Consider the following 27,410-nt stretch of genomic DNA (forward strand, 5'->3'; position numbering starts at 1 on the left):
CTCTCTCTCTCTCTCTATATATATATATATATATATATATATATATATATATATATATATATATATATATATAGTACAGTGGTACAGTGGAACCATGCGTGCTTTGGGGGTACGAGGGGTCTCCTAGCTCAGGGGTTCGAATCCTGTCCATGGTCTGAGTGTAGGTTGGGCTTCCTCATTCGAGCAACGGTTTCCTAGCGGGTGGGCTTTAAGATAGGAGGCACCCCAAAAAGTATCACCTTTAGCCCATAAGTTCCCGTGAAAAGCCCACGTGGTATTAAGAAGAAAAAGAAAAAGAAAAAAGAGAAAAAAAGTGGCAATTTCCCATTGCTTAACACGGGAGAGGGCAATGTTTTGGGTGAAGTTACGATCGTAAACTCCGCCCACTGGCTTCACCTTTTTAGTACAGTAAGCCCCCCGCACTTGGCGAATTAATTAGTCTGACGAAACTACCGCCAAACGCGAATTTCGCCAAGCACGAGTTCTTTATACCATATAAATTGCCTAAAAAAATGCCTCGATTAGTCTTTGGTCATTGCCAAAGTCCCTCCTTTGACCCCTAAAATACCATCTTTCGAGCTTAAATAAAATCTTTTGCCTTCATATATTAGAACACATGTACAAAACAGACCAATAAACAATAAATAAAGCTAATAAGACGTGCCATAAAGGCTGTAACTCCCGTTTTTCTACCCGTTTTCCTCGTCCACTTTCATCCTTGCCAAGGCGCCAGCTAGTTGATACTGCTGCGACCCTCCTTCAGCTTCTTCTTCAGGGAGGGGATGCCTCACAATCTTCTCAGGATTCGGGGCGTGTGTGTCGGAGAGAAGGACTTTACCTGGGTGGCGCGGCGCGGCTGGGGTGGAGCGGAGGGCAGAGCGCTCTCTCAGGCCTGGCTGTCTGCTGCTATAGCACCCACTCTCACTCAGCTCAGTCACACAGATTGGGGAGAAGGAAACACTTCTTCCTTATTTCTCTATATTACAGCAACTGTATACGAGTTACCGGAAACAGGTGGCGGCGGCACACAGGACGGGGCAGTGGGAGGCAACAAAGTACGGGTAACACTTTGTTAGTTCGTCAGGCACTTCACTGTCTCTTTGTCTCTCGTTCACTCTCTGACTGGTCACCAGAGTACGACTTGTTCTCTCGAGGTCTCGCGCTACACACTCCTGTCCTCTGTCCTCATCGGTGCCACACAGTGCCCCACAAACCACGCCTCCTGTGCCGTCGCACCTGCCAGGCAATGTCCTTACGAGTCTATTTCAGCTTATTAGGTAACGCTATCTACCTTAACCGCTAATTACCAATATATCCCTAATAATGCTGGCTACAAGTAATTCACACATGCATGCATTTATTTACACGGTACCGTATGACAATTATCCCAGGGCTGGCCAGTGCCCTCACACACACACACACACTCTTATTTCCTCGTGACCTCCGGGGTCACATCTCCATCATGGAGGCCTAGCTCAGCGTCCCTTCCATTAAGGTCTGACAGTTTCATAAACACGACCAACCAACACCTCGCTCACCCTCTAGCTAAAGTCTGCACATATGTACTCATGTACTACCCATATGTACTCTCTTATGACGCTGCTCCACACTCACACAGGCACACGTACATATCTGGGAGGCAGCTGCAATACACCTTCGCAACAATACTTTCCAGTCGCTATGTGTGACGTTTACCGACTAGAAGGGCTCAGTCGATACTTCTAGCGACTTGTAATTCAGTCGCAAATTGGCACGTGTGCACCCGCCATAACTTCTAGAAATATATATGTATATAGATACCTATGTCCCTGTGACGTATATGTAAATAAATAAGACTTACTACAGCTACCTTTCTAAAAAAAAAATTGCACAGACCGCATACGAAAGAGAATGAATTATACTGACCACCTGTTACGGAGAATTATATAGACGTAAAAGAAAAAAAAAAAGAAAAAAAAAAAAAAAAAAAACCGCGCATTCCGCTTCAATCTGCAAAGTGCAAACCACAACAAACAGACGACACACACCGACAGCGGCAGACGACTTCGGCCTCACCGCTCCTCCTTCTCCTCCTCCTCCTTTAGGGGGAATAGTACCTCAGCAGGGATGGAAGACGATCTGGAGTACTTCATTACCTTCCCGACGCCCATGCCCAAAGAAATACAGAGACGGAATGCCAGTGGGTAAGTGAGCCAATGACGGAGTGAATAGGATTATATAATGTTCTTTGCTGTACTGGCTACGCTTAAACTCTAGGTTAACTTTAGTGATTGACGCTGATACTTTACATTGATGAGTGATAATATAATGAGGTGTCACGCAGCAGGGCATGGTAAACTTCGATAAAAAAAAAAAAGTGCAATTGTTACTTAACTGAGCAAACATCAACTGCACAACGTTATATGCTAAATTCTGTTACTTAGCGTCTCTCTCTCTCCAAAATCTAACATCATCTTTCATTTTGAAGAAAGGAGGATGAGGATGAGGACTTTGTATTTGTCAACGGCGCTAACGGAGACAAGGAGCCCGTGGTGTTCCTACTGGGCTGGCTTGGGGCGCAGGATCAGCACTTGGCTAAGTATTGCACCATATATAACCAGCGAGGGTTAGTGTTGCTGGCCTGTCATTGCCGCTGTTACTTTTGTCACCTACCAGCTCTGTAATCTCGGCTCCATTCCACCAGTCTCACAATACATTATAATGCAAAGATGCAGAAATGCACTAGGTTCCTAATCATAAGTTAAATCCATGAGTCTCACAGCACCAACATCACAACCCACAGATGCATCACCATTCGCTACACGTCGCCATCATCATATGTGTTCTTCAGGCCTGCCGTGAAGCTCATGCCCATTGCCCGCAAGCTGTTATCTCTGTTGCGGGACATGAGCCTGGATGACCACCCTGTCTTCTTCCACATGTTCAGCAATAACGGTTCCGTTCTGTACTATTACCTGACACAGGCCATGGCAGAGCCCACCGCCCCACACATCACTGTCAAGGGATGCATCTTTGACAGCACTCCCGCACCAAGAAGGATTTTCTCAGGTGCCTCTGTTTTCCTGCCATGTACATAGACTTTGTGTTGCCTGTAGATTGTTGTTTAGGGCACTCAGGTTGTCTCAGTATTTTTGTTTTGGAACCTTAGTGTTTAGAGGCCTCCATGTTTTGTTTAAGAGCATTAGTGCCTTGCTTGAACACACTGGTTGTCCCTCCAGGAGTGCGTGCCATGTATGAGGTGACACCTGGCTCAGTGTGGATGAAGTTGTGTGTCTCCCTGGGCATGATGCTGTACCTGCTGGGCTGGAAGGTGCTCTCCATCTCCTGGACCATTATTTCTGGCAAGCTGCCCATCAATCCTCCCTGGACACTGGTGGAGGTAATGGCTTTCCCTCACGATAATGGTGATTGCTTTTATGTCTGTCTTTTAACATTTGCATCTCTACTTGTATCAAGTTTTTAGAAAGAGTTTTGGGAAATCAATGGTGTGTATGCAGCAGAGACATCTGTACAACTGAGAAAACTTGAATCTTTGGCATGAAAAGACAAAACTGTGTTAAAATAGTTGTTTACTTTTTTTGCAATGCATTTCTTATACCAGGTGAGTTTTCCCAAAAGTAAGTCAGTTAGTGCTCTAGCTTGATAAATCTCCTCACTGCAGGACTCATCTCGCAGTCCACAACTGTTCCTGTACTCCAGAGCCGACAAACTCATCAGCTTCCAGGATGTAGAGCTGTTCATGAGTGAGCGGCAGAGGGTCGGCGTGCCTGTGGTGGCCAAGTGCTGGCCTGACTCACCCCACGTCCAGCACTACAGGTGAGCCATCCACCAATTGTTCTGTTGTTGACTTAACTCCCCTTACCAGCCACCAATTGTGTTGCCATTAACTCTATAGATTCCTCTTGGCACCCTTACAGCCAGCATTATTTGTGTTAGTTGATAATTCTTTACTTCCCTTGTGGTGGAAGAGAGACAGCCACTGTGGCTGGAAGATTACTGATATATCACAGTACAGTAAAGTTTTACCAATACTTTTCTGAGATACACCTTAAAATTCTGCCATTAGTCTCTAAGACGCACCTTGATATCACAATGACTACATACCCAGACTTCTCCAGCTCATCCTGCTCCTCTTGTCCTCAGAGTGTATCCTGAGGAGTACAGGGAGGTGGTGTACTCCTTCCTCACTCAGTGTCTCAGTCAAGAGGGTGTGATCCTTAGCCAGCCTCAGCTTGCTGCTGCTGCCACTGCTGCTGCCTCCCCAACCTTTGAGGGTGAGACAAAGACCAAGAGTGATTAAGATACTAATGCATCATAAAGTCATTAATTCATGCTAGTGTGAAAATTGGTTTTGCATATTATTTTTATATTAATTTATTTCATTTTTGTGAAAAACGATTACAGACACTCCCTGATTAATAAACATTCACATTCTGAATATCCATAGACTTGAACAAGAAACTTGGGTCAGAATTACCCCACCATGGTAAATGTGAGGACAAAACACACACACACACACACAGTGTTAGGATATGTGGCTACCCTAAATAACCATTTTTCGTTGAGCGTAATACCATAATACCCTGAGTTTTACAATCTACTTAAGTGCTATGGGTGCAAAACTCAAGAAGGTACTTGTACATCCTAAGTATTTTACAAATTAATCACTTGAAAACCTAACTAGTTTGTAACTTGGGGAGTGTCTGCATGTCCGTCTATTTTCATCTCGGTGATTTTCTATCTAGCGTCAGGGAACTAAAGAGATATATGATGTATCTGTTATATGATCCAGGGATGATTTGTGAAATGTTGTGTTACTTGAGGATCAAAAACCTATAACCAAACCTTGCAAACCTTCAGTGTGTTGAGAACATTGTTTATGTTGGCAGTGATGATCAGCATTTTACTAAAAATTCCATTTTTCTGTCAGAGAGAGTGAGTGAGTGAAGGAAAGTAAATCAAAGAATGGTCTACTTTCAGATGTGATGTAAGGTTACATTATTGCTTCATTGTGATGTAGGATGAGTAACCTCATAGGTGGTTTGTGTACTAGTGGGTAGGAAAAGTAGGCATAGACATTTATGTAAGCAGTTTTTTTCTCTGGTTTTATTACTACACAAAGAAGGAAGGTCAGTGACTCAAGTCTGTTTTGTTATGCCCAGGAGGTAAGAAAGTTTTCCATATCAAGTATTTGTGCATCATTTTTCTTTGAACCTTTTGATGCAAGGAAACATGGTATGCAGTTCAGATATTGGATGACTTGTCTCTCATATAAAACTTTGACCCCATGGAGTTGGTAAATCTGTAAATATATCACCATCATTACTTTGTGAATCTTTTGATGCAAGGACACATTGATAGAGTTCAGATAGTAGATGCCTTGTCTGTCTCTCATGCATAAGACTTTGAACCTATGCAGTTGGTAAATCTAATCCTGTTTATCTGTCCCTGATGGAAGTATAGTTTTAGTGGCAATAGCAGAAGAGCTATCAATGTACATCAATCCTGCACACTCCCTCTTAAACTCTCTAGGGAAAGTCCAAATAGGAATCTTTTTGTATTCCTATCAATGTATTTTATTCCGCAAACTCGTCTTTTGTCTCCATTTCAGAGGAAGGCAATGACAAAGTATTTGAGAAAGTAATGGAAGCTGCAAAAAATCACTGTAACCCATCCATCCATATTCTTCACCCTTACACACTCTAAGCCTCTCTCTATCTAACCCTCATTTTCCAATTCACACTCCAAGTCTCTGCTTTAACCTCATCTTCCTATTCACACTAAGTCTCTATCTTTAATCCTATTTTTCCTATTCATCTCATCAATTCCCAACCCTTCCAATGATAAAACCAACTCAGGGTGCTGCATTTAACCCCATCCACTCCACCAGTCCATGCTTCAGTGCTTCACCTGTATAGGACTGCAAGTACTTTTGTGTATTCTTCCACTACTGAGTCATTACAATCACACACCTTGTCTTTTCTGTCCAGATTTCACACCTCACAGTTCCATCCCAGGGTAAAAAAAAAAATGAGTTAAATGATGTATTTTCAGAAACCATGTTGCAAAATGTTTTATATATTCTTCTGCTACTAAGAGTCACCATTTGTTCTGTTGGATATTAAACTTGCACAATTTTTCTCCCCTGTGGCTCTTATTGCACACCTCAACACTTCCATCCCAGGGTATTAATGAGTTTAATGTATTTTTAAAAAATCATAATGCAAAATGTTTAATGCATTGTCATACCACGAGTTATTCCGTCATCCTGTTGAACCAACTTATCCCTTCTGTCTGCATTCTACACCTCAAATTCCAATTGCTGGAAGAAAAAATTTTGAATTTTGACATATTTTTGAAAAGCTTCACTGTAAAATGTTGCTTACAGACAAGAGTATCGACCAGAAGCAGGGCACTACATTTTGTTGTACTATTTGGGAACTCAAGGACAATATATATATATATATATATATATATATATATATATATATATATATATATATATATATATATATATATATATATATATATATATATATATATATTTTTTTTTTCTCCCCATTTCTTTTTTCTATCTTAAGTCTTCCCTCAGTCCCTCCTCCACTTCCTCCCCATTGCAATATTAGTACTTCTCAGTTTAATGATTAGTTACTTCAATAACTTAAGTTTACTAATGTTGCTGTTTAAGGCTCCTACTTTATTACTACAAGATTGCTCCAATGAATGCATTGTCTTTGTCCTAAGAAGCATGATATAGATTCCTGAAGTCCTGTGCTGTGATTTAATTGATATTATGCTTGGAGAGAGATTAGAGCTAACACTCATGCTTGAGTATTTGTTCATCTGCATTTAATATTTTATCTCTTGCAATCAAGACCATTTTTATATCTCTATTTTATTTCAATTTCTGTTTCATCTGCTCTGATTTTTTTCAGCTCTCACTTCTCTGTTTTATTTATCATTTCCCTGCTTCATAGTGGCACCCTAAGTAGCCTACAGAACAAAGCAGGTGGCAGCCAGTGTTACTTAAGTTACTGTGTCAATGTCCTTAGTAAATAGAACACTGCAGTAACAGGAGGGAAATGTAAGTAGTGACCTGAATGACATAAAAATTCTGTGTTCCTGGGGAATGTGTGAATAATATCAAAGGCACAAAGGCCAAGGTAGAGAAAGGTGGTAGCTGTGGTAGCTTTGTCACTTAGTAAATTCTGAGTGATGTAGCAATTCTGTGTTCCTGGAGAGTGTGTGAATGGTCTCAGGCACAAGGCCAAGATAGAGAGGAGCACATCAGTAGCCTCCTCATCAGTATGTCTTGAACTTCACTCTTGTTCTGCTCACACTTCATTCTTGCTCTGCTTGTACCTTATCACAGCAGAGTACAGCTGACCAAAACCCACTCAGATCTTTGTGTTAATGTAAGGGAGAATAAGGAGATTAAACTTAAAACACTACTATCAGTCCGCACCATCCATAGATTAATCCAGCATCCTCTTAAAACTAACATAACATAGAACCTAACAAATTCAGGGAAGCTACAAGAAGCCATCAGGCCTTCATGTGTTAGTTCCTGTTCTATGCACTTGACAATGTTCTTGCTAATTTTTCTTTGATTAGCAATGTATGAAACTTGCATTTATCTTGAGTGTCATACCTCATATTAGAACATCACAGAAACATAGAGATAAATAAGAGGTCATTGCTGGGGACTGAACCACTGACAGAACTCTATATAAAGCTAAGTCTGAAACATTTCCAATAAAACCAAAAGAAATCACCAAGGCCTGAGCAAACTTTGTCCAGTTTTGACTGCTTCATCACTACATATCTGAAAGGAAGCATGCACACTATACCTTGCTGTACAGTCACTGGCAAGCATTTTTAGACTGAAGTGAGTATGGGAATGGAAGAAAAGAGTGACTGTGTGTATTACTAAAAACCTCACTCTACTTTCTTCTGATGTGCAAGTGAAAGCATTTTTTTTTTCTTACTGGAGTGGATATGAAAGCTGAAAAAGAATGACTGTGTATTACTAGAGAGACAGAAAAATCTTGGTGAGGTAGAGGTAGGATACAAACTACCTGTCCTTTCAGTGGAGTAGGAGTAATGTGAATGTTTTCTCAGGTTTTAGTCATCTCAATGTGTTGTGCTTCACTGCCTTAGACTAGTAGTTCACATATAGTCACTACCTGTGTTTGATGATTAGGAAGTGTTGCTAGTGTGTGTGTGTGTGTGTGTGTGTGTGTGTGTGTGTGTGTGTGTGTGTGTGTGTGTGTGTGTGTGTGTGTGTGTGTTACTTTGAGGGTAAGTTGTGTTTAGGTCTGTATTGGTCTAAGCCACAAGTCTTTGTATTGTTATACATTTGAGTTTTGCATCAGGGCAACTTCCAGTGATGCTGTTTTTATTTTATTTATTTATTTATTTGTTTTATTCATTCAATTATTTATTTATTTATTTTTGTCATATTTGAATATCTGCCCAAGCATGTGTCTATACACTAGATGTTTTTTTAAGCACTGACTAGTACTATATATATTTTTGAGTCTTGCTGAGTGCTGGTATTATGTATGTATGATTCATAGTCTTTTCATACTAGTCAACAATATTTACACATACAGTGTATGTATACTATATATGAGAGTAATTCATACAATTTTATTGAGTTGTACATGAAAAAAAATTATATTGCCCTGGGATAAAATGAATTACTTTGATGGTTTTATTTTCAACTGCAAACTGTAAAAAAATACATAATTATAGTTATTAAATAAAGGTAAAAAGAACTTAATGGATATTTTGAAGCAAGACATTTAGACAGAGCCATTACAGCAGGAATAATTACATATTTACACTCAACACGAAACAGAAGCAGCTGCATCACACCTCCGACTCGCATCAACCAACCATTCCCTTATAACAGTGATGCCAAACAAAAGCCACTCCACCCTGACTAACACCTCACCACTGACTCACCAGTCATGTCAAGACTTCCTTCAGTAAAAATAAAGATTATTAACCCTTTTGCAGTGATATGACACAATTCATAGCACTAAAAGCAGTGTATCTAGTCTTTATAAGCATATACAAGAGTTAAGGGGATAAAGAGAATAAAGTTTGTAATATATGTCCAACATAATATTTAGAGGTGGTGGTAGGACAAGAAATGATGCCTCAGATAGTTGCTTAATGAGGGAAATTGTGCCACACAGTAGTGAAAGGGTCATTAGAGCATTGGCAGTCACAAGTGAGAGAAACACAGTGGCTGCTCTTCACCACAACACAAACTGTAACCATGAACTGTGTTGTAATTGAGAAGACAACATGAACCCGTTACCTTCTCCAGAATGTTCCAAGTTCTTAACAAGATTTGAGCTTCACAAAGCCAGCACTATCAAATAATCTGCACTCTGACTGTGTCTTATGTTCTCGACGAGGAAAGATTAAACTAGAATGATCCAACTCGAGCATGTGTGTGTGTGTGTGTGTGTGTGTGTGTGTGTGTGTGTGTGTGTGTGTGTGTGTGTGTGTGTGTGTGTGTGTGTGTGTGTGTGTGTGTACCTAGCTGTAGTTTTACAGGGCCTAGGCTTTATGCTTGTGTGGCCCAGTCTCCATATCTACACTTATCCAATTTTTCTTTAAAGCTATGCACACTCTTTGCTGACACCACTTCCTCACTCAATCTGTTCCAAGTCTCAACACATCTTTGTGGGGGAACTATATTTTTTAACATCTCACAGACATCTTCCCTTCCTCAGTTTTTTACTATGCAATCTTGTGCTTCTAATGTCATATTCTTCTCTCAGAATCAGTTTCTCATTATCCACTTGATCCATTCCGTTAATCAATTTATAAACTTGTATCAGATTCCCTCTCTCCCTTCTCTGTTCCAGGGTTGTTAGATCCATAGCCTTTAGTCTCTCCTCATATGTCATCCCTTCAAATTCTGGAACCATTCTTGTAGCCATTTTTTTGTAGTCTCTTCAACTTCCTTATGTGTTTCTTTTTATGGGGCGTCCACACAACTCCTGCATATTCCAATCTAGGTCTTATTATAGTACTTATCAATTTCTTCATCATTTCTTTGTCCATGTAGTGAAATGCTAATCCAATATTCCTTAGCAAATTATGTCTCTCTGAAAATTCTATCAATATGGCTTACTGGTTGATTGTTTTCTTCCATCGTCACTCCCAAGTCTTTTTCCTTTTTTACTTTTTCTAGTTCTACTCCATCTCCCATCTTATAGATTCCCACTGGTCATCTTTCACTCTTTCCATGACATGGCTTTTGTCCACACTGAATTCCATCTCCCATTTTTTACTCCATTTCCAGATCTTGTATAAGTCTTCCTGCAGTATTTCACAATTCTCTTTTTGCTTTACAACTCTGCACAGTTTCGCATCGTCCGCAAACAGATTTATGTAGCTGGTCACTCCCTCTGGCATGTCGTTTATATATATGAGAAAAAGTATTGGTGCCAATACTGACCCCTGTGGCACTCCGCTTTCTACTGCTCTCCATTTGGACTTCACATCTTTAACTACCGTAATTATTTGTTTTACCCTCAAATAATTTTCCATCTATCTCAATGTGCTTCCTTTTTTTTTTTTTTTTTTTTTTGTTTGTGTGTGTGTGTGTGTGTGTGTGTGTGTGTGTGTGTGTATTACAAGGCCCAAGCTAAGCTTTCTGTGTCCTGTCTCCTTATCCACTCCTGTCATATCTCTCTTTAATCTGATTGACACACACCGCGTCAACGACATCACTGCTCAGTTTATTCCACTTATCAATACTACGATGCGGGAAACTGTATTTTCTCACGTCATTTAGACAGATGTCTTTTATTAATTTTTTTTCCATGTCCCCGGAGATGATTACTTGTGGTCACCTTTATCAACTCTCTGTCCAGTATGTCAATCTTGTTCACCAATTTATACATAGTTATCATGTCTCCTCTTGTTCTTCTCTCTTCTAATGTGGTCAGCCCCAGCTTCCTCAGTCTTTCCTCATAGTCTAACTCCCTGAGTCCTGGTACCATCCTTGTTGCCAGCCTCTGTACCCTTTCCACCTTCTTCACATTTTTCTTCATATGCGGTGACCAGACACAAGCTGCATATTCTAACTGGGGTCTTATTAAGGTACATAATATCTTCATCATTCCTTCATCTCGGTAATGGAATGCAAGGCCAATATTTTGAAGCATATATGTTTTCCAAAATATCTTGTTAATGTGTTTCTCCGGTGACAAAGTGTTTTGCACGGTTACTCCTAAGTCTTTCTCCTCATTGGTCTCTATAATTTTCTCATCACCCAGCCTGTAATCCTTGTTTGGTCTGTATCTACTTCTTCCCATTTTCATAACATGGCTCTTGTCTCTATTAAATTCCATCTGCCCCACTCTTTACTCCACTCATATATTTTATCAAGATCTTCCTGTAACTTGTTACAATCTTCCACATTCTTTACTCTCCTCATAATTTTAGTATCGTCCACAAACATGTTCATGTAACTGTCAATTCCTACTGGCATATCATTAACATAAATCAAAAACATGATGGGACCAAGCACTGACCCTTGTGGAACTCCACTGGTTACCTTCTTCCACTCGGACTTCCTTCCTCTCACCACTGTTCTCATTTCTCTTCCCATTAAGTAATTTTCCATCCATTTTGCTAGTTTATCATTTACTCCTCCAATCTTCTTTAGTTTCCACATCAGTCTATTGTGTGGTACTTTATCAAAGGCCTTTCTCAAGTCCAGGTAGATAGCATCCACCCATCCCTCTCTATGTTGTAGTATGTCAGTCACTCTTGAATAAAAACATAATAAATTGGATACGCACGATCTTCCTTTTCTGAAACCAAACTGTCTTTCACTCAGAATGTTTTCACTTTCTAGATACTCACTCCACTTAGCTTTAATTACTTCTTCACATACCTTGCACAATATACTAGTCAACGATACTGGTCTATAATTTAGCGGTTCCATTCTACTACCATTCTTATATATAGGCACAATGTCAGCTCTTTTCCACTCTTTCGGGACTAATCCTGTTCGTATGGAGGTTTCCACAATATCAAATACGGGGTTCAACAATTGATCCTTACATTCTTTTAGCAACCTCCCAGATATGCCATCAGGCCCCATTGATTTATTAATATCCAGATTGCTTATAATTTTCCTTACATCTTCCTTAGTAACCATGATGTCCTGCATTTGCTTTATTTCCGTAGGCCTTCCTCCCATAAAATGCTCCTCCTTTGTAAACACTTTGCAAAAGTTGTCGTTCAAAATTTCAGCTATATCTCCAGCATCCTCATATACTTCTTCCCATTTTTACCTTTTCTATTGCCTCCCTTATATTTAGTTTTCCATTTATGAATTTGTAAAACATTTTGGGTCACTATCACAGTTTTCCACCACCCTCTGTTCATATTCCTTCTGTGCTGTTCTCCTTACTTCAACATATCTATTCCTTGCTGTTTTGTAAACTTCTCTTGATAATACATCACTGTTTTTCTTAAGTTTCTTCCATGCCTTTTCTTTGTTCTTTTTTGCTTCTTCACAATTTCTATTAAACCACTGTTTATTATTTAAAGTCCTCTTTCTGTGATATGGCACAAACTTTTTCACAGCAGAGTTATACAAATCCATAAATTTATCGTATTTCAATTGCATATCCCTTTCCTGGTATACCACGGACCAGTCAATTTCATTAAAGAATTCCCTTATATGGTTATAATTTGCCCTAATATAATTTAATTTTTCCTCCCTGCGTTCCACAATCTTATTCGTGCTTAATTCCGTATCCAGCTCAAAGCTTAGGACATCATGATCGCTTTTCCCCAAGGGACATTCATGTTCAATTTCCTTTTAGAGAGATGCCCCTGGTAAATACCAAATTCAACCTTGCTGCAACATCTTGTCCCCTGCACCTTGTTGGTGATCTCACCCACTGTGTCATCAAGTTATTTGTTGCTACATTTAACAATTCCTCTGCCCACTCACCACCGTTCACCACTTTGTAGACCTCCCACACTATTTCTTTACAATTAAAGTCCCCGACTATCATCACTCTATCCTTTCTGATGAGTTCTTGCTTCATTCTGTCTAGAGTATTTCTCATCACCATTTGGTACTGTTCATATTCCCAAGCACTGGTTCTGGGTGGTATGTATACTGTTATAATATTAATGTCCCTCTTGCCATCTGTTATAAGCATACTTATCACTTCCTCATTTCTCTTACTATAGTTCACCTCCTTCACTATCAGATCTTCCTTAGTAAGAACCATTATACCACCACCTCCTTTATTTTTCTATCATTTCTCCATACTTTGTAGTGTTTTACAACAAACCAGTCTAGCTTTATTTCGGCCTTAGCTTTGTTTCCACACACACATTATGTCCGGTTCGTTATTTCTTAGGTAATCCATACATTCTAGCCTCTTAGACAGAAATCCATCTATATTCATGTAAGTCACTTGTATTCCATTCCTAGTCTCTTCTTCCATGTAATGTCTATTCCGTCTGTTTTATCCACCACTTCTTTAGCCTCCCATTTCTCATCCTCCAAAAACTTGGTCTTTTCCTCCTCTGTTCTTTCGTCATTCCTCTCTCACTTCAGTTACAAGCTCTTTCATTTTCATTCGCTCATCCTGTGACATATTTCTTCTTATGTAAATTGTTTTGGTTTCCTCAGAGTCCTTAAGTTTCCAAGCCCTCCTCAACAAGGCCTCAGCTGCCACCTGAGACTTTAATTTCAATTTTAATGGTCTATTCTTGCCTTCCTCAAAAGCTCCCAATCTCACACTTTCTTCTACCTCAGCATATAGGTCCTCTTCCTCCACAGAGATCTTATTCAGTAAAGACTTAATCCTGTCATTTTCCTTATCCCTCCTATCCTGCCAGTTCCTGTTAGTTTCCTCCCTCAATCCTGTTATGATCACACATTTTTTTCTTTTCAGCAATATCTCTCACCACATACTCATTTTCCTTTAGTGCCTTTACCATTTCACTCTGCGTAATCACTTTATTTTCCTCTTCCTGCTTTTTCACTATCTCCTAAAGGACCTTTGTACCTCCTGATGTTCATGGTTCACTTCTTTCATCCTGGCATCAATTAGATTAAGGCATTCCTCCTTCCTCAAGTCCCCTTCGGATATTTTCTTCTCCATTTCTAGGAGTTTAGCCTTCATCTCTTCACATTGTTTCCTTAGTTGTTGGTTTTTTTTCTCCATTTCTACTTTTTCCTTCAAAAGCTCTTTGTTCTCTATCGTTAACAAATAGATCTCTTTTTTGAAGGAATCGTTCTCCGCTATGACTCTATCCAGTTTTTCTTCAATGGATAAAATGTTTAGGAACTTACTTTCTAATGCCTGAATTCTTGCATCCATATCTAATTTCTCCAGTCCTCTTGGAGTAGTCAAACCTTCAAAGTCCCGGGCTTGTCGAGGCGTGGACGCCATGATTGTTATCATCAGCTGATTATGGCCAAAACAATCACCGCCCAAACTCTCCGCTCAGGGACCACTCTCCATATCCCGCTTGAAAATGGCCCACTTTCTACACTATGCGACAGTAGTGTGTGTGTGTGTGTGTGTGTGTGTGTGTGTGTGTGTGTGTGTGTGTGTGTGTGTGTGTGTGTGTGTGTGTGTGTGTGTGTGTGTGTGTATTTACCTAGTATTGTACAGGGTTCGATTGGGGCTCATAGTGTCCTGTTTCCATATGTCCAATTATCTAATTTTTCTTTAAAGTTATGCACATTATGTGCTGTAACAATTTCATCATTCAATGCATTCCACTATTCCAACATACTATGTGGGAAAACTGTTTTTTCCAATATTCTTCACAAACTGCCTTTTCCTAATCTTCTTTGCATGTCATTTTGTCCTTTCAGCTTCTGTCACCAGCACCAGGTCTTGCTTGTCTATCTTTTCAATGCCATTAACTATTTTATACAATGTTATTAGGTCTCCTCTTTCTTTTCTATCTTGTAAGGTTGGGAGTCCTATTTCCTTCAGCCTTTCTTCATATGTTAGGGGTGTATGTGTTCACTGTTTGATCTGCTGCAGTCTTTGACGAGACAGCCAGACGTTACCCTACAGAACGAGCTCAGAGCTCATTATTTCCGATCTTCGGATAGGCCTGAGACCAAGCACACACCACACACCGGGACAACAAGGTCACAACTCCTCGATTTACATCCTGTACCTACTCACTGCTAGGTGAACAGGGGCTACACGTGAAAGAAGACACACCCAAATATCTCCACCCGGCTGGGGAATCGAACCCCGGTCCTCTGGCTTGTGAAGCCCGCGCTCTAACCACTGAACTACAGGGCATATTATGTGTGTGTGTGTGTGTGTGTGTGTGTGTGTGTGTGTGTGTGTGTGTGTGTGTGTGTGTGTGTGTGTGTGTTTCACTGTTTGATCTGCTGCAGTCTCTGACGAAACAGCCAGACGTTACCCTACGGAACGAGCTCAGAGCTCATTATTTCCGAACTTCGGATAGGCCTGAGACCAGGCACACACCACACACCGGGACAACAAGGTCACAACTCCTCGATTTACATCCCGTACCTACTCACTGCTAGGTGAACAGGGGCTACACGTGAAAGGAGACACACCCAAATATCTCCACCCGGCCAGGGAATCGAACTCCGGTCCTCTGGCTTGTGAAGCCAGCGCTCTAACCACTGAGCTACCGGGCGTGTGGCAATATTGTGTGTGTGTGTGTGTGTGTGTGTGTGTGTGTGTGTGTGTGTGTGTGTGTGTGTGTGTGTGTGTGTGTGTGAATGATGATTTAGACTCAAGACAGGACAGGACCATAATTCAATCAAGTAAAATACAAGAAATAAACTCAAGATGGATATGTAAACATACACCTTCTCTCATACACACTCACTGCACATACTCTTTCTCAACTACACACACACACACACACACACACACACACACACACACACACACACACACACACACACACACAGTTGATATGTAGCATCGTCCCTCACAAGCAAGCAGTGTGTTGCATGGTGGTGTAAGGCTACACCCTCAGGCACACCATAAACTTGAGCTGGTTCAGGTTGGCAATGCAGTGTGTGGCGTGCTGAGGCATGAAACACATTCCTGCATGCCGTGATGAAGACTGAGTAATAAGTACAAGGCTAGACTGATTGACTAGCTGACGAGGAATGTTGTGCTTCAGAAATGATGACTCTGGAGAAAAGCTCATATTATGCTTCATGGCATGGTATAAATCCTTGCAAAATGTATTTCTTCATAGACTATACAAGTTTAACAAGAATTGTACAGAATATATATTATAATATGATTGCAAAATAGCAATATTGAAGCTTATAACTAGTAAGTCACAAAAATACGTTAGTACATATGTGTTTTTAACATGTGTTGCTTACGGAATATATCTCAGGTAGCAGAGGAAACGTTTCCATTAATCCTGTGTGCCGAAGTAAACTGACTTCTATACATTGGTCTTTATAAACCACCCAAACTTTTCACTTATCAAATAAAAATCTTGAACACTCAAAATATTTATAGAAAACAGAGATATCCTTTTATCCCTCCACATCAAACACTGACAGGATCATGGAAAGACTAGCCATCCCAGCCAATTATAAGGAGAGTACCATAATGACTAGTTACAATAGATCACATAAACCATAACTTATCTAACCTCACACTAACCTATCCTTGCCCACTGCAAAAATTCAGGTGGACATGGTTAAATTAGCTTAAGTTATGTGTGAGTACTTAAGGTGAGGTTAGATTTAGTAACCTAACTTAACCTGACATACCCTAATCTATCCTTACCCTAACCTTCCCCAAAAAAGAACTAGTTATGTTAGAGTACTTTGGGTTACATTAGATTAGAATCTCCTTGCTTAACCTAACATATCCTAATCTACCTTGATCCACCCAAAAAATAACTAGGACGGATAAAGTTAGATCAGGTTAGGTTAGATTAGATATAGTAACCTAACTACATGTATAACCAAATCCATCTTGCCACAATCCTAAAAAATAACAGGGGTATCTAACCTTCCCATGATCCCACTTAAGAAACTCCCAACAAACATAGAAAATACCTTATACCAAATGATGCACAACCAAGAATATTAAACAGCACTGGTAACTACACACTGTAATGAGAGGGGCATGCAAACCAGAGAGAGCTACCCAGCATCTCTCCTCTCTCAAGCACTCTGCTTCATGGATGAACCAGAGCAGATACACCTAAATAACTCGACTAGTGGCGGGTAATGTGTCCTATCTAATAACCAACAACTTAGAACTGATTGACTACTGGTAACATTACATAACCATAGTGCTAGTAAAGATAATATAGAGTGTTTCAGTGATCAAGTGAGCAAATCTACAACTACTATATACCTTCTAGTGTGATTTTTCAAAAGCTATATATGTAGAATATACTAAAAAATCATCAGTGAGCTTTAATAACACACTGAGGAAGATGGGTGTAAGTATATGCCTTAATTAAGGTACCTAAGTAAGGGCAAATACTACTAGTGAAATAAAGTGCTACTATTACACAATGGCCAGAAAGTAATGTGACACTTTATATCTCAAAGCACTGCAGCGGGGAATGATATGTTAGGCTTATTCAATATACTATCATCATCACTATGCAAATACTTTCATCGTCATTTTTAATGGGGATTTATTTATGTGCTTTGTTCAATTATTAATGTGTACCACTATAAAAACTAACAAATAAGTCATTGTATGTAAAAAGAAAAATCATATATACATGCTATTAATTTGTCAAAAAGCTAAGTACAGTAATACATCAAAACTCTATGAACAATACTGTCTTGCTGCACCTTGTTAACTTGTATATGCAGTGTGCCGGTGAATGCTAAGTAACGCAAGACTCAAGACTCATATATCCTAACCTATTGCTTCACTAGAGTATCCTAAGTTTCATTGCCTTCATCCCTCACTCCCTACCATGCACTCCCAACAGATAATGATATGAGTTGTGTAAAGTTTTCATGATATTCTGCTGCTGTGCCTTGCTTTATTCAGTCATTGTAACTGCAAAACACAGACCTTTCCCCAAATGATGCATTCCTTGGCCATTGTATTTTCATTACAGACTCACAACCATGCAATCTCTACATAAAATGAGATTTTCATAATACTTTGTTGCAGTTCTTTACTTATTTTGTCATTGTAACTCATTCCAACACATAACTATATGAGTTTTGTGTGCTTTTCATAAAACTTCAGTTTTATCATGGTATTACAACATGGAGAGTCACTTTAATACTACAGAGATGAATACAGTTTGATATGGAAAGGTTAAAGAATGTTAGCTAATTGTATCATAGCAGCAACTGTCACCTAAGTATTACAGAGGTGAATGCAGTTTGATATGGAGAAGTTAGGTCATTGTATCATTGCAGGGACAGTCACCTTGATTCATCCTCTTTAACTACCAGGCCTGTCTCATTCTCGTCCACCTTTAAACTTGTCCCTCTTACTCATCTAGGTAAATAACACAAGATATTTTTATTTCTAGTAAAGCCACATCTCTAGATTTCAAAGTACTCTGAGTGATGAGATGAAGGAATTAATGACAGCAGCTGGAAAGGCAACAATTTAGTTATCCATTTTAATATCTCTTAGCAGTAGCTTTTTTTTGACATAGTACCTTGATAATAAGTAAAAAAAAATAAATAAATAAAAAAAAAATAAATAAAAAGAAAAAAAATAAAGAAAAAAAAATAAGTAGTATAACAGAATGATGAAGAATAAGTAATGAGATGAAAGGGAGTTGAAGAACAAAAATTTGTCTATTTTATCTTAATATCTATCGAGTGCATGTTATTGAAATAGTACTTAAATAATATGGTAGCAAAAATGTTTGGTTAGTCATTTAAATATGCAAAAAAATAAATTAATTAAAAAAAAAATCAAGAGGTGAAAAGATAAGGGAAAAAAAAAAAAAAAAAAAAAAAAAAAAAAAATATATATATATATATATATATATATATATATATATATATATATATATATATATATATATATATATATATATATATATATATATATATATATATATATATATATATATATATATATATATAAGATAGTAATTATCATTAAACTGAGTAAGATAAAGATGTAAGGTAAAATAAGGATAGCAAAGATACAATAGAGTTATCAATAAATAAGATACAGAAAAGAAAGATAAGATAAGATAGGAAAGCACGCCAAAAAAAAAAAAAAAAAATGTATATATATATATATATATATATATATATATATATATATATATATATATATATATATATATATATATATATATATATATATATATATATATATATATATATATGACCTATAGTGCCTGTAGGTATACTTGAAGATATGTATAGGAAGCGCTGTTCAGCTTCCACCCATTAGTGCATAGGCAATTTTATTTATAATGGTACCCATATTGGGGCCCATATCACCACCCACTTAGAACCTGGGTATCATGGTGACACGTAGATAACTTTGAACCACTCAACAAATGGCAAAGTTTCAAGGCGGTACATGGTGGGATTCAAACCTACACATGGACGTCTGCCCAATCCCCATGCTCACTAGATTATCCACTACGCCATTGCAAGATAAGATAGTAAACGTATTTGAATAAGGTAGGTAGGTAATTGGAAAGGTAAGATAAGGTAGGAAGCAAGGAAGGTAAAAATTTAAGATAAAAAAAAGTGTCATTAAACAATGATATATGCAAATAAGCTAAAGTACAAAATGTGCTTAAATAGATGGAGATAAAAGATAAGCTAAGGTAAGGTAGATGTCAATTAAACAAAGAAGACAAAAATATGATAAGGTAGGTAATGTCACTCAACTAAGTGATTGTAGAAATGGCAAGAAAGGAAAAATAGCAATATAGTTTGAACACCACACAAGGAAGATGAAAATGTAAGTTATATATATTCCTCAGCACTGGGGGAAATGACATTTGCAAGGTAAGGAGTGAGGAGCTGTTTAGGAGATTTAAAGAAGCTTTGGCTAAAATTAGAAATAAGGATGCAACCCCTGTGGTATGCGGTGTGTTGCCAAGGAGGGGACTGGGAGGTGAATGGCTGTCCAGGGCTATTGCATTAAATTGCAGACTTACAGATCACTGCAGGAGCAATGGATGGGCATTCATCGATAACTGGGACCTCTTTTATGGCAAAGACACCTTGTATGCCAGGGATGGAGTGCATTTATCACGCCAAGGTGATCGAGTTTTGACTGGAACACTTGAAGGCAAGTTAAATGCACTCCAGCGCTTTTTTTGGGGGACAGGAAAGGACAGGGAAAACAGAAGAGGGGGAGGAGTGGCCTTGTACGTCAAGGACACACTGCAATGTTGCATAAACAGCACAATTAAGACAGACAGCAAAACAGAGTCTCTATGGGTAGATATTAAGGATGGGTCTCAATCAGTAGTAATGGGTTTAGTGTACAGGCCACCAAATGCTTCAGACCAAATAAACTCTTCCCTATGGGAGGAAATAAATAGAGCAGCCAGGTACAGTAAATTATGTGTTGTAGGAGATTTTAACTATAGGAATGTTGACTGGAGCTTGATGGTGGGTAACAGGGAAGCAGATGAGTTCATTAAGGTCATACAGGATAATTTTTTAAAGCAAGTCATTTTAGAACCCATGCGGGGAAATAATATTCTAGATTTAATTCTGACAAACAGGGAGGAGGCAGTTACACAGGTGGAGATTGGAGGCCATTAAGGTAACAGCGATCACAAAGAAGTAAGGTATACATTGAAATGGCATGAAACTTTTAGAAAACAAAACAAAAGAAGAGTACTTGACTTCAGAAAGGCTAATTTCGATGGATTAAGGGATCGCTTGGCAGGGACAAGGCAGATCTAGTCAGGTAGAAGGAAGGGAGGACCAGAGAAGAGCGGGGAGGTGTGAAGTCGAGATGGGGCGGAGAGAGAGTGAGGCGGAGGGGTAAGCTGGGAGGTATCCTGGTCAGCTGAGGATTAGTGAGAGCTATACCGAGTTCCTACATAAAATATGTGACGGTCAGGTAGCCAACATTCCATATAAAACAATAGATGATGAAGCAATGATCCTAAGTGGATGACAGACAGATGAAAGCGATGCATAGGGCAAACAAGGAATATATATAAGAGGCTAAAGGCAGGAGATATAAGGCCACTATACTATGAATTAGTAAGATCAGTTAAGAGGTAAACGAGGAAAGCTAAAAGTGAATAGTTGAGGGTAGCCAGCCAAGCAAAGACGAACCCTAAGGGATTTTTTCAATTATATAAGACGAAAAGCAGAGAAGAAATAGGTCCCATATGGATAACAAATGGTGAAATGGCTAGTTCTGCGGAAGAGATTAGTAGAATTATGAACGAGTATATTTTAACTGTCTTCACTCAAGAGAACACACAGGAAATCCCAGATAGCGATGAGGTATTTAGGGCAGAGGATAGTGAAAGGCTGACAGATATCTTTATAACTAAGGCGATGGTAGAGCAGGAGATTGATAAACTAAAGAAATTCAAGTCACCGGGACCTGATGAAGTATATCCAAGGGTTCTAAAGGAATGCAAGGACATCATAAGCGAGCCTTTAGCGGCACTTTTTAGGATGTCACTGGAGTCAGGTGAGGTACCGATAATGTGGAGAGAAGCTAATGTGGTTCCCATATTTAACCCGTTAAGTGTTACATTACTTTACATATAGGGTACCCCCAGAGGTTACAAAAAATCAATTTTTTTTTCAAAGCCCAAACAACCCAAAATCAACCAAGAAACACAATGAAAACCTTTAAATGGATCAGCGCGCCATTTTTAAATCCCCGCACTAGGCTGCCAGACCGGGACTTCCCCACCCGTGCTGTTGCCACATCTGCTCCTTTCACTTCTAATGCGCTTCATCCGCTGTCGATCAGCATATTTTACATACAACCGTTAGTTTATTTCGTAAAACTATATACATAAACTGAATAAACTCATTTTCAAAACAAAATCATCCATAAAACCTAACTACACCTTTTGGTAATCTCTTGAACTGCACTGTGAAAATGCTTGCACTTGGTTACATTATTGATACACTAGTTTTTTTTTTCCTTGCACTATTTCTATTTACTTATTTCTAGTTGGTTCTTAGAACCCTAGCAGCGTGTGGTACTCTTCAAAACAGGGCTCCAAGCAGAGAGCAATGCCACATTCTCTGCAGTGGTAGCGGATGTCTCGCCGCTGTTGCTGCCGCCGTGTTGTGTGTTTGTACACAGCAAGCACATGCCAGACACTCCCAGGAAACTAATTACTGCCCATACAAGGCAAAAAATTGGCGCAAAAACCATACATTCGTAAAACATAAATTTACGTGAGAAACCTCTGGGCGTACCCAACGCAGGCACGTAAATTTACGTGAGAAACACCTAGCCGGTTAAGAAGGGAGATAAAACCCTAACGTCTAATTACAGGCCTGTCAGCTTAACTTCAGTTGTGAGTAAACTAATGGAATCAATAATAGCGAAAAACATTAGGGAACACCTAGACAAACACGGCTTGATAAATCACACACAACATGGATTTACGAAGGGGAAGTCGTGTCTTACCAACTTGTTGAGCTTTTATAGTAAGGTTTATGGGGCGGCAGATAAAGGTGATAGTTATGACATTCTATACTTAGATTTCAGTAAAGCCTTTGACAAAGTACCTCACCAGAGGCTCTTAAAAAAGGTTAAAGCACATAGTATAGAGGGTAGAATATTAGGCTGGATTAAAGCGTGGTTAGACGACAGGCGACAAAGGGTAGTAATTAATGGTTCGAATTCAGAGTGGGGAGAAGTTGTTAGTGGGGTGCCATAGGGCTCAGTTTTAGGGCCATTATTATTTCTAATATATATCAACGACTTGGATAGTGGAATTAATAGTAATATCAGTAAATCTGCGAAAGACACAAAGATAAGTTGATTAATTAGGTCTGATTCGGATGCCAAGGCTTTGCAAGCTGACTTGGATAGGATGAAAGAATGGACAGATAGATGACTAATGCAGTTCAGTATTAACAAGTGCAGGGTGCTGAGCGTGGGTAGAGATAATCCAAGCAATAGATACACAATAGATAACGTGGCACTAGGAAGTTCCAAGTATGAGAAAGATTTAGGAGTCATTGTTAGCTCTGATCTCGGTACAAGGAAGCAATGTATCGTGGCCAGAAATAAGGTGAATAGAGTATTAGGTTTCATCTTTAGAAGTGTTAAAAGCAGGAGTCCCGAAGTAATCATAAAATTATACTTAGCGCTGGTCAGGCCACATCTTGACTATGCAGTACAATTCTGGTCCCCACATTACAGGAAGGACATAGCTCTATTGGAGTCAGTGCAAAGGAGGATGACTAAAGGGATACAGGGAATGAAGGACATACCCTATGAAGAGACTGAAAAAACTTAGTCTGCATTCCTTAGAGAGACGTAGGTTAAGAGGAGACTAGATAGAAGTATTTAAGTGGTATAAGGATTTTAACAAAGGGGACATGAATGTAGTTCTTAGGATCAGTAGCAGAAATAATGGGTTTAAGCTTGAAAAAATTTAGGTTTAGGAAGGAACTGGTTTTCAAACAGAGTGGTTGATGAGTGGAACAGTCTCAGTGGGCATGTAATCAGGGCTGAGTCAATAGGGAGCTTTAAAAGAAGGATAGATAAATTCATGGATGGGAAAGATAGATGGAATTGGTAGATTAAGCACACTGGGACTGCCTCATATAGGCCTGGCGGCCTCTTGCAGCTTCCCTCCTTTCTTATGTTCTTATAAGGTAACCATCACTCAATCTTAACACCAAGCACATGCCAGCTTGTTATATTTCACCCTGTCACTGACTGTCAAGAAGCGCGCGGGTGTAAAAAAAAAAAAAAAATCACTAACACGGAACTCAAATAAGATACACGAGGTGAAATTTTGGATATCTCGTGCTGTCACAGAAGGGTAAGTTGGCAAAAATGAGGTTCTACTGCATTTTCCGAACGATTAACTGTCAGTGTTATTTACCTGGAAGAGAACAAAAAAAAAAATAAATAAATAAAATAAATAAAGAAATAAATAATACTTCCTCCCATAATTGTTATAATGATAATCACCTGTGCAATCAGTTCAGTCTTCTCCTGGTTGCCGATTCTGCTTTGTTCTAAGCCACTCGAATGTTTCACAAACCACCCAAGCACCATGTGTAGAGGCGCCTCCTTGTCACTGCCATCGCCACTCAAGCCAGTATTCTTAAAAGCTTTGCTCTCACCATCACTACTTTCCAGAAGCTTTACTTGAAGATGTTCATGTTTTTAAGGGTATCTCTATGGTTCCGATGATGGACTGGTAAGATTTCTAGATTATTACAAGGAGAAACTGTCTTGAAAATACTCTCACAGATTCACACATCAACACAGACATGAAAGTTCTCAAGCAACCCTGCGCGATTGCGTGTGATATTGGCGCAGGTTAATATAAGAAAACCCTCCGTTATCTTTTGATTTCCTTATGCTATAGTTTAATTTATGTGCGTTTTTTAGTAACTTTTTACTGCCTTTTGTTTTTCCAGCTGCAAAGATAATGGTTATGATATGTTTTGGTCTCCCTCCTCCCCATCTCTCTTATCATTATCTATGTTGCTTGCCTGGCAGTGCATGGCTCCCAAACTGTAATACAAGATACATACACGCTTCGCCTCGTAACGCGATACTATATCTGTTACCAATAATCCAAAAACACCTTGGATCCTAAACTCTATAGTCTATAGACGCTTTAACCATATTCCTGTAAATCATAAATATCTACGCTAAATATATTCGTGTTTTTTGTTCATTTATTACAATATAATATCGAGGTCGCTATTACGTAAAGTACACGACATTCGGATAACGTGATGTGAGCACTCCAATATTAAGGCAACCGCGATATCTACACAGGATGAAGAAATTAATGGGTTAGGGTTTCAAAGTTACTTGAACATGTTAACCTCAAAACACACGTTAACACAGGCCTTATTGAATCTATTATTCTATTATTTCAAACTGAATACCCAGATTTTGGCGCAGGCCCACTATTATTACGTTATCTTCCAACAATTAGCAGGTTTATCGACCCCATTTTAACATAGTTCCCTACAAGTAGCCTAATGATATCTTATTATTCGAATCTTTCAACATAGGCAGCCAAGTGTTTCCTTAACATTCAACAATCTCGATCTCCAGTAACTATGTTTCCACGCAGGCAGCCTACAGCACACACTACTACACAGTGACACAGTACCACCACTCAGCATCGCCAGACTCGTGTGGCGCACCACCTTCACAATATCCTGCACCTTCCAACATATTCCTAAGTGTTTGTGACAGAGGACTTAAGCTATGTTATAAAAAAATATAATCTTCACCCTTAGTGCATCACCGAAGTGTGTTAAGTGTGTCCCAAGGAGGCTGCGTGGCGTATCACGGGGCGCGGCGCGGTGTCTCACTCCTCGGTGGCGTCATCGCTGAGCAACAAAACGGAGTCCCCTGCCGGGTCTCGGTGTCGTGGCCGTGGCCTCGTCCTCCTCACTTTACGCTCCCGAGGTCTGGCGGGCGTACTGGGACTGCCGCCATCAGGACTGTTGGCTTGACTCATCCCTGACCCGCCTGTCCCGCCACTGTCCGTGTTCTCGGCGCTCTCAGCTCCCATTGATGCCAGGGGTCTCGCGGGGGACTGCTTCTGCTGCCGCCACAGTCGCCCGCCCGAGGCGGCGCCCGGCACTCGTCTCTTGCGGGGCGAGGACGGGGATAGCTGCAGCGCTGGGGGCGTGCGATCCTCCTGCCGCGTCCAACGAGGCCTGGCCAGCACGCGCCGCGTGGTGGCCAGCAGGGAACTTAAGGGTGGCCGATTCCTGCTGCGATCTGCGGAACCACACGGCTCTTAGTACACACACGCGCGCGCGCACACACACACACACACACACACACACACACACACACACACACACACACGGAAATACTTTGTCTAAAGGGCGTGGCTATAATCTAATGAACATTCAGTAAGATGTGCAAACACTTCACCCAACATTCCCCACAGCCAGGCTTAATTAAGGGCCGGGCTGTCGAAGAGGCCTGCTCTACTCACCCGCCTGACGCTCCTCTGCCCGCCGTTCTCGCTTGGTGCCGCCTAAGGCGCCCCACAGCGGGGAGCGGGACGGGGCGCTGGACTCCTCGCTGGAGGGTAGGAGTCCACACTCCGAGGACATGGAAGCCACCTCAGGGTCCTGAAGAGTCTGGAAAGCGTCGTGAGCAGAATCGCCGGAACTGTTGCCCTCGGCGGCGGGGGTGAGCGGCGGGGACGGAGAGGGACGCGAGGGGGGTCCTGGGGACGGAGGGCGTGGTGCGGGTGTGTGGGACGGAGCACATGTGCTGGCTGGGGAAAGGGAGTCAAGTGGTCTCTGGGTGGCTGTGTTTGGCGGCGGGTTACACCCAGGGTCGGGGACAGCCTCCTTGCCCATGGGAACGCTGCCGTCCTCTCCCCGGAACTGCACCACAGCGTCGGTAATGCCACGAGGAAGCAGAGGTCGTGACTCATTGCACACGTCCACCGATGTGGTGGTGGCGGGTGGCACAGTGGAGGTAGGCACCGTGTCTTGCGTGGCAGAGACGCTGGAGGAGGTGGTGAAGAGGTGGACGGGCACATCCTTGGGGTCTCGTGCCTGACACTGCATCAGGAGCCGCTTGTGGTATTTTCCGACCGTCCTCACCTCAGGCTGGCCTTGCCGCCGCCTCGCCGCCCCTCCGTTACCATGCTCTCGGTGGGCTCGCTCCCTTACCCTGTGGCTCATGCCCCCGTACCTGGAGAGGCAGTTACAGGCAAGCTTCTCTCCGGGGGCTGCTGCAGCAAAGGCTTTCTTGTCACCGTCGCTCTGGCTGGGAAGAGACGTTGTCTCTGGCGAATCCTGGCCGGCGGGAGGGGTAGTGACGTCAGTGTTCGGGGCCGAGGAAGAGTCAGGAAGGGAAGTGTCCTGGCCAGGAGACGCTGCTCCTTTCAAGACTATGATCCCCTTGAGATCCCCGTCTGATCCGTCATTGTCTGTCTCAGGCGGCGCCTTGAGGGGCGTCCCTTCGGAGCAGGAGAAAGGCGAGTCCTGCTTGATGTGCGGGGCGGGACCTTTGTGCAGTACCGCCGGATGCTTCACTCCTGCGCCGGGCTTTTCACTCATGGCGCCGTAAGAAGCGTAGAATTTGTGTGAGATGCCATTGTAGGCGTAGACCGCCCTGGAGGGTCCCCGGGGCCTTGGCGTCACGCCCTCCCGCCACTTGCCGTCCACAGTGGCACCATAACGGGTGTGGCAGGTGGTACAGAGGGCGGCCCGAACTTTCCGCTGC

At 40.8% G+C, this 27,410-nt stretch overlaps 2 protein-coding genes across 7 annotated transcripts in view; one reads left to right on the forward strand and one right to left on the reverse strand.

Moving 5' to 3' along the window:
* The first annotated feature begins 1,982 nt into the window (after positions 1 to 1,982).
* Positions 1,983 to 27,410, forward strand: part of LOC123506568 (transmembrane protein 53-B-like) — a 26,675-nt gene continuing 1,247 nt past the window's right edge. The window contains exons 1-6 of one of the 6 annotated variants that reach the window (XM_045258776.1): positions 1,983 to 2,183; positions 2,468 to 2,578; positions 2,831 to 3,048; positions 3,219 to 3,379; positions 3,662 to 3,816; positions 4,144 to 4,274. In XM_045258776.1, the coding sequence (XP_045114711.1) occupies positions 2,107 to 2,183; positions 2,468 to 2,578; positions 2,831 to 3,048; positions 3,219 to 3,379; positions 3,662 to 3,816; positions 4,144 to 4,274 (853 nt within the window). In that variant the 5' untranslated portion in view covers positions 1,983 to 2,106. Of the gene's footprint in view, positions 2,184 to 2,467; positions 2,606 to 2,782; positions 3,049 to 3,218; positions 3,380 to 3,661; positions 3,817 to 4,143; positions 6,145 to 27,410 lie in introns of those variants that run through there. The other 5 variants (XM_045258773.1, XM_045258771.1, XM_045258774.1 and 2 more) reach the window with 5 other exon arrangements.
* The window catches only part of LOC123506566 (arginine-glutamic acid dipeptide repeats protein-like), a 4,066-nt gene continuing 1,187 nt past the window's right edge, over positions 24,532 to 27,410 (reverse strand). Inside the window, exons 2-3 of the mRNA XM_045258769.1 lie at positions 26,164 to 27,410; positions 24,532 to 25,940 (exon numbers count right to left, since the gene is read on the reverse strand). The exon at positions 26,164 to 27,410 is cut by the window's right edge and continues 57 nt beyond it. Coding sequence (XP_045114704.1) covers positions 25,522 to 25,940; positions 26,164 to 27,410 — 1,666 coding nt within the window. The 3' untranslated portion in view covers positions 24,532 to 25,521. The remainder of the gene's footprint in view (positions 25,941 to 26,163) is intronic.

Source organism: Portunus trituberculatus, chromosome 20 (assembly GCF_017591435.1).
Source record: "Portunus trituberculatus isolate SZX2019 chromosome 20, ASM1759143v1, whole genome shotgun sequence".
Lineage (NCBI taxonomy): Eukaryota > Metazoa > Arthropoda > Malacostraca > Decapoda > Portunidae > Portunus > Portunus trituberculatus.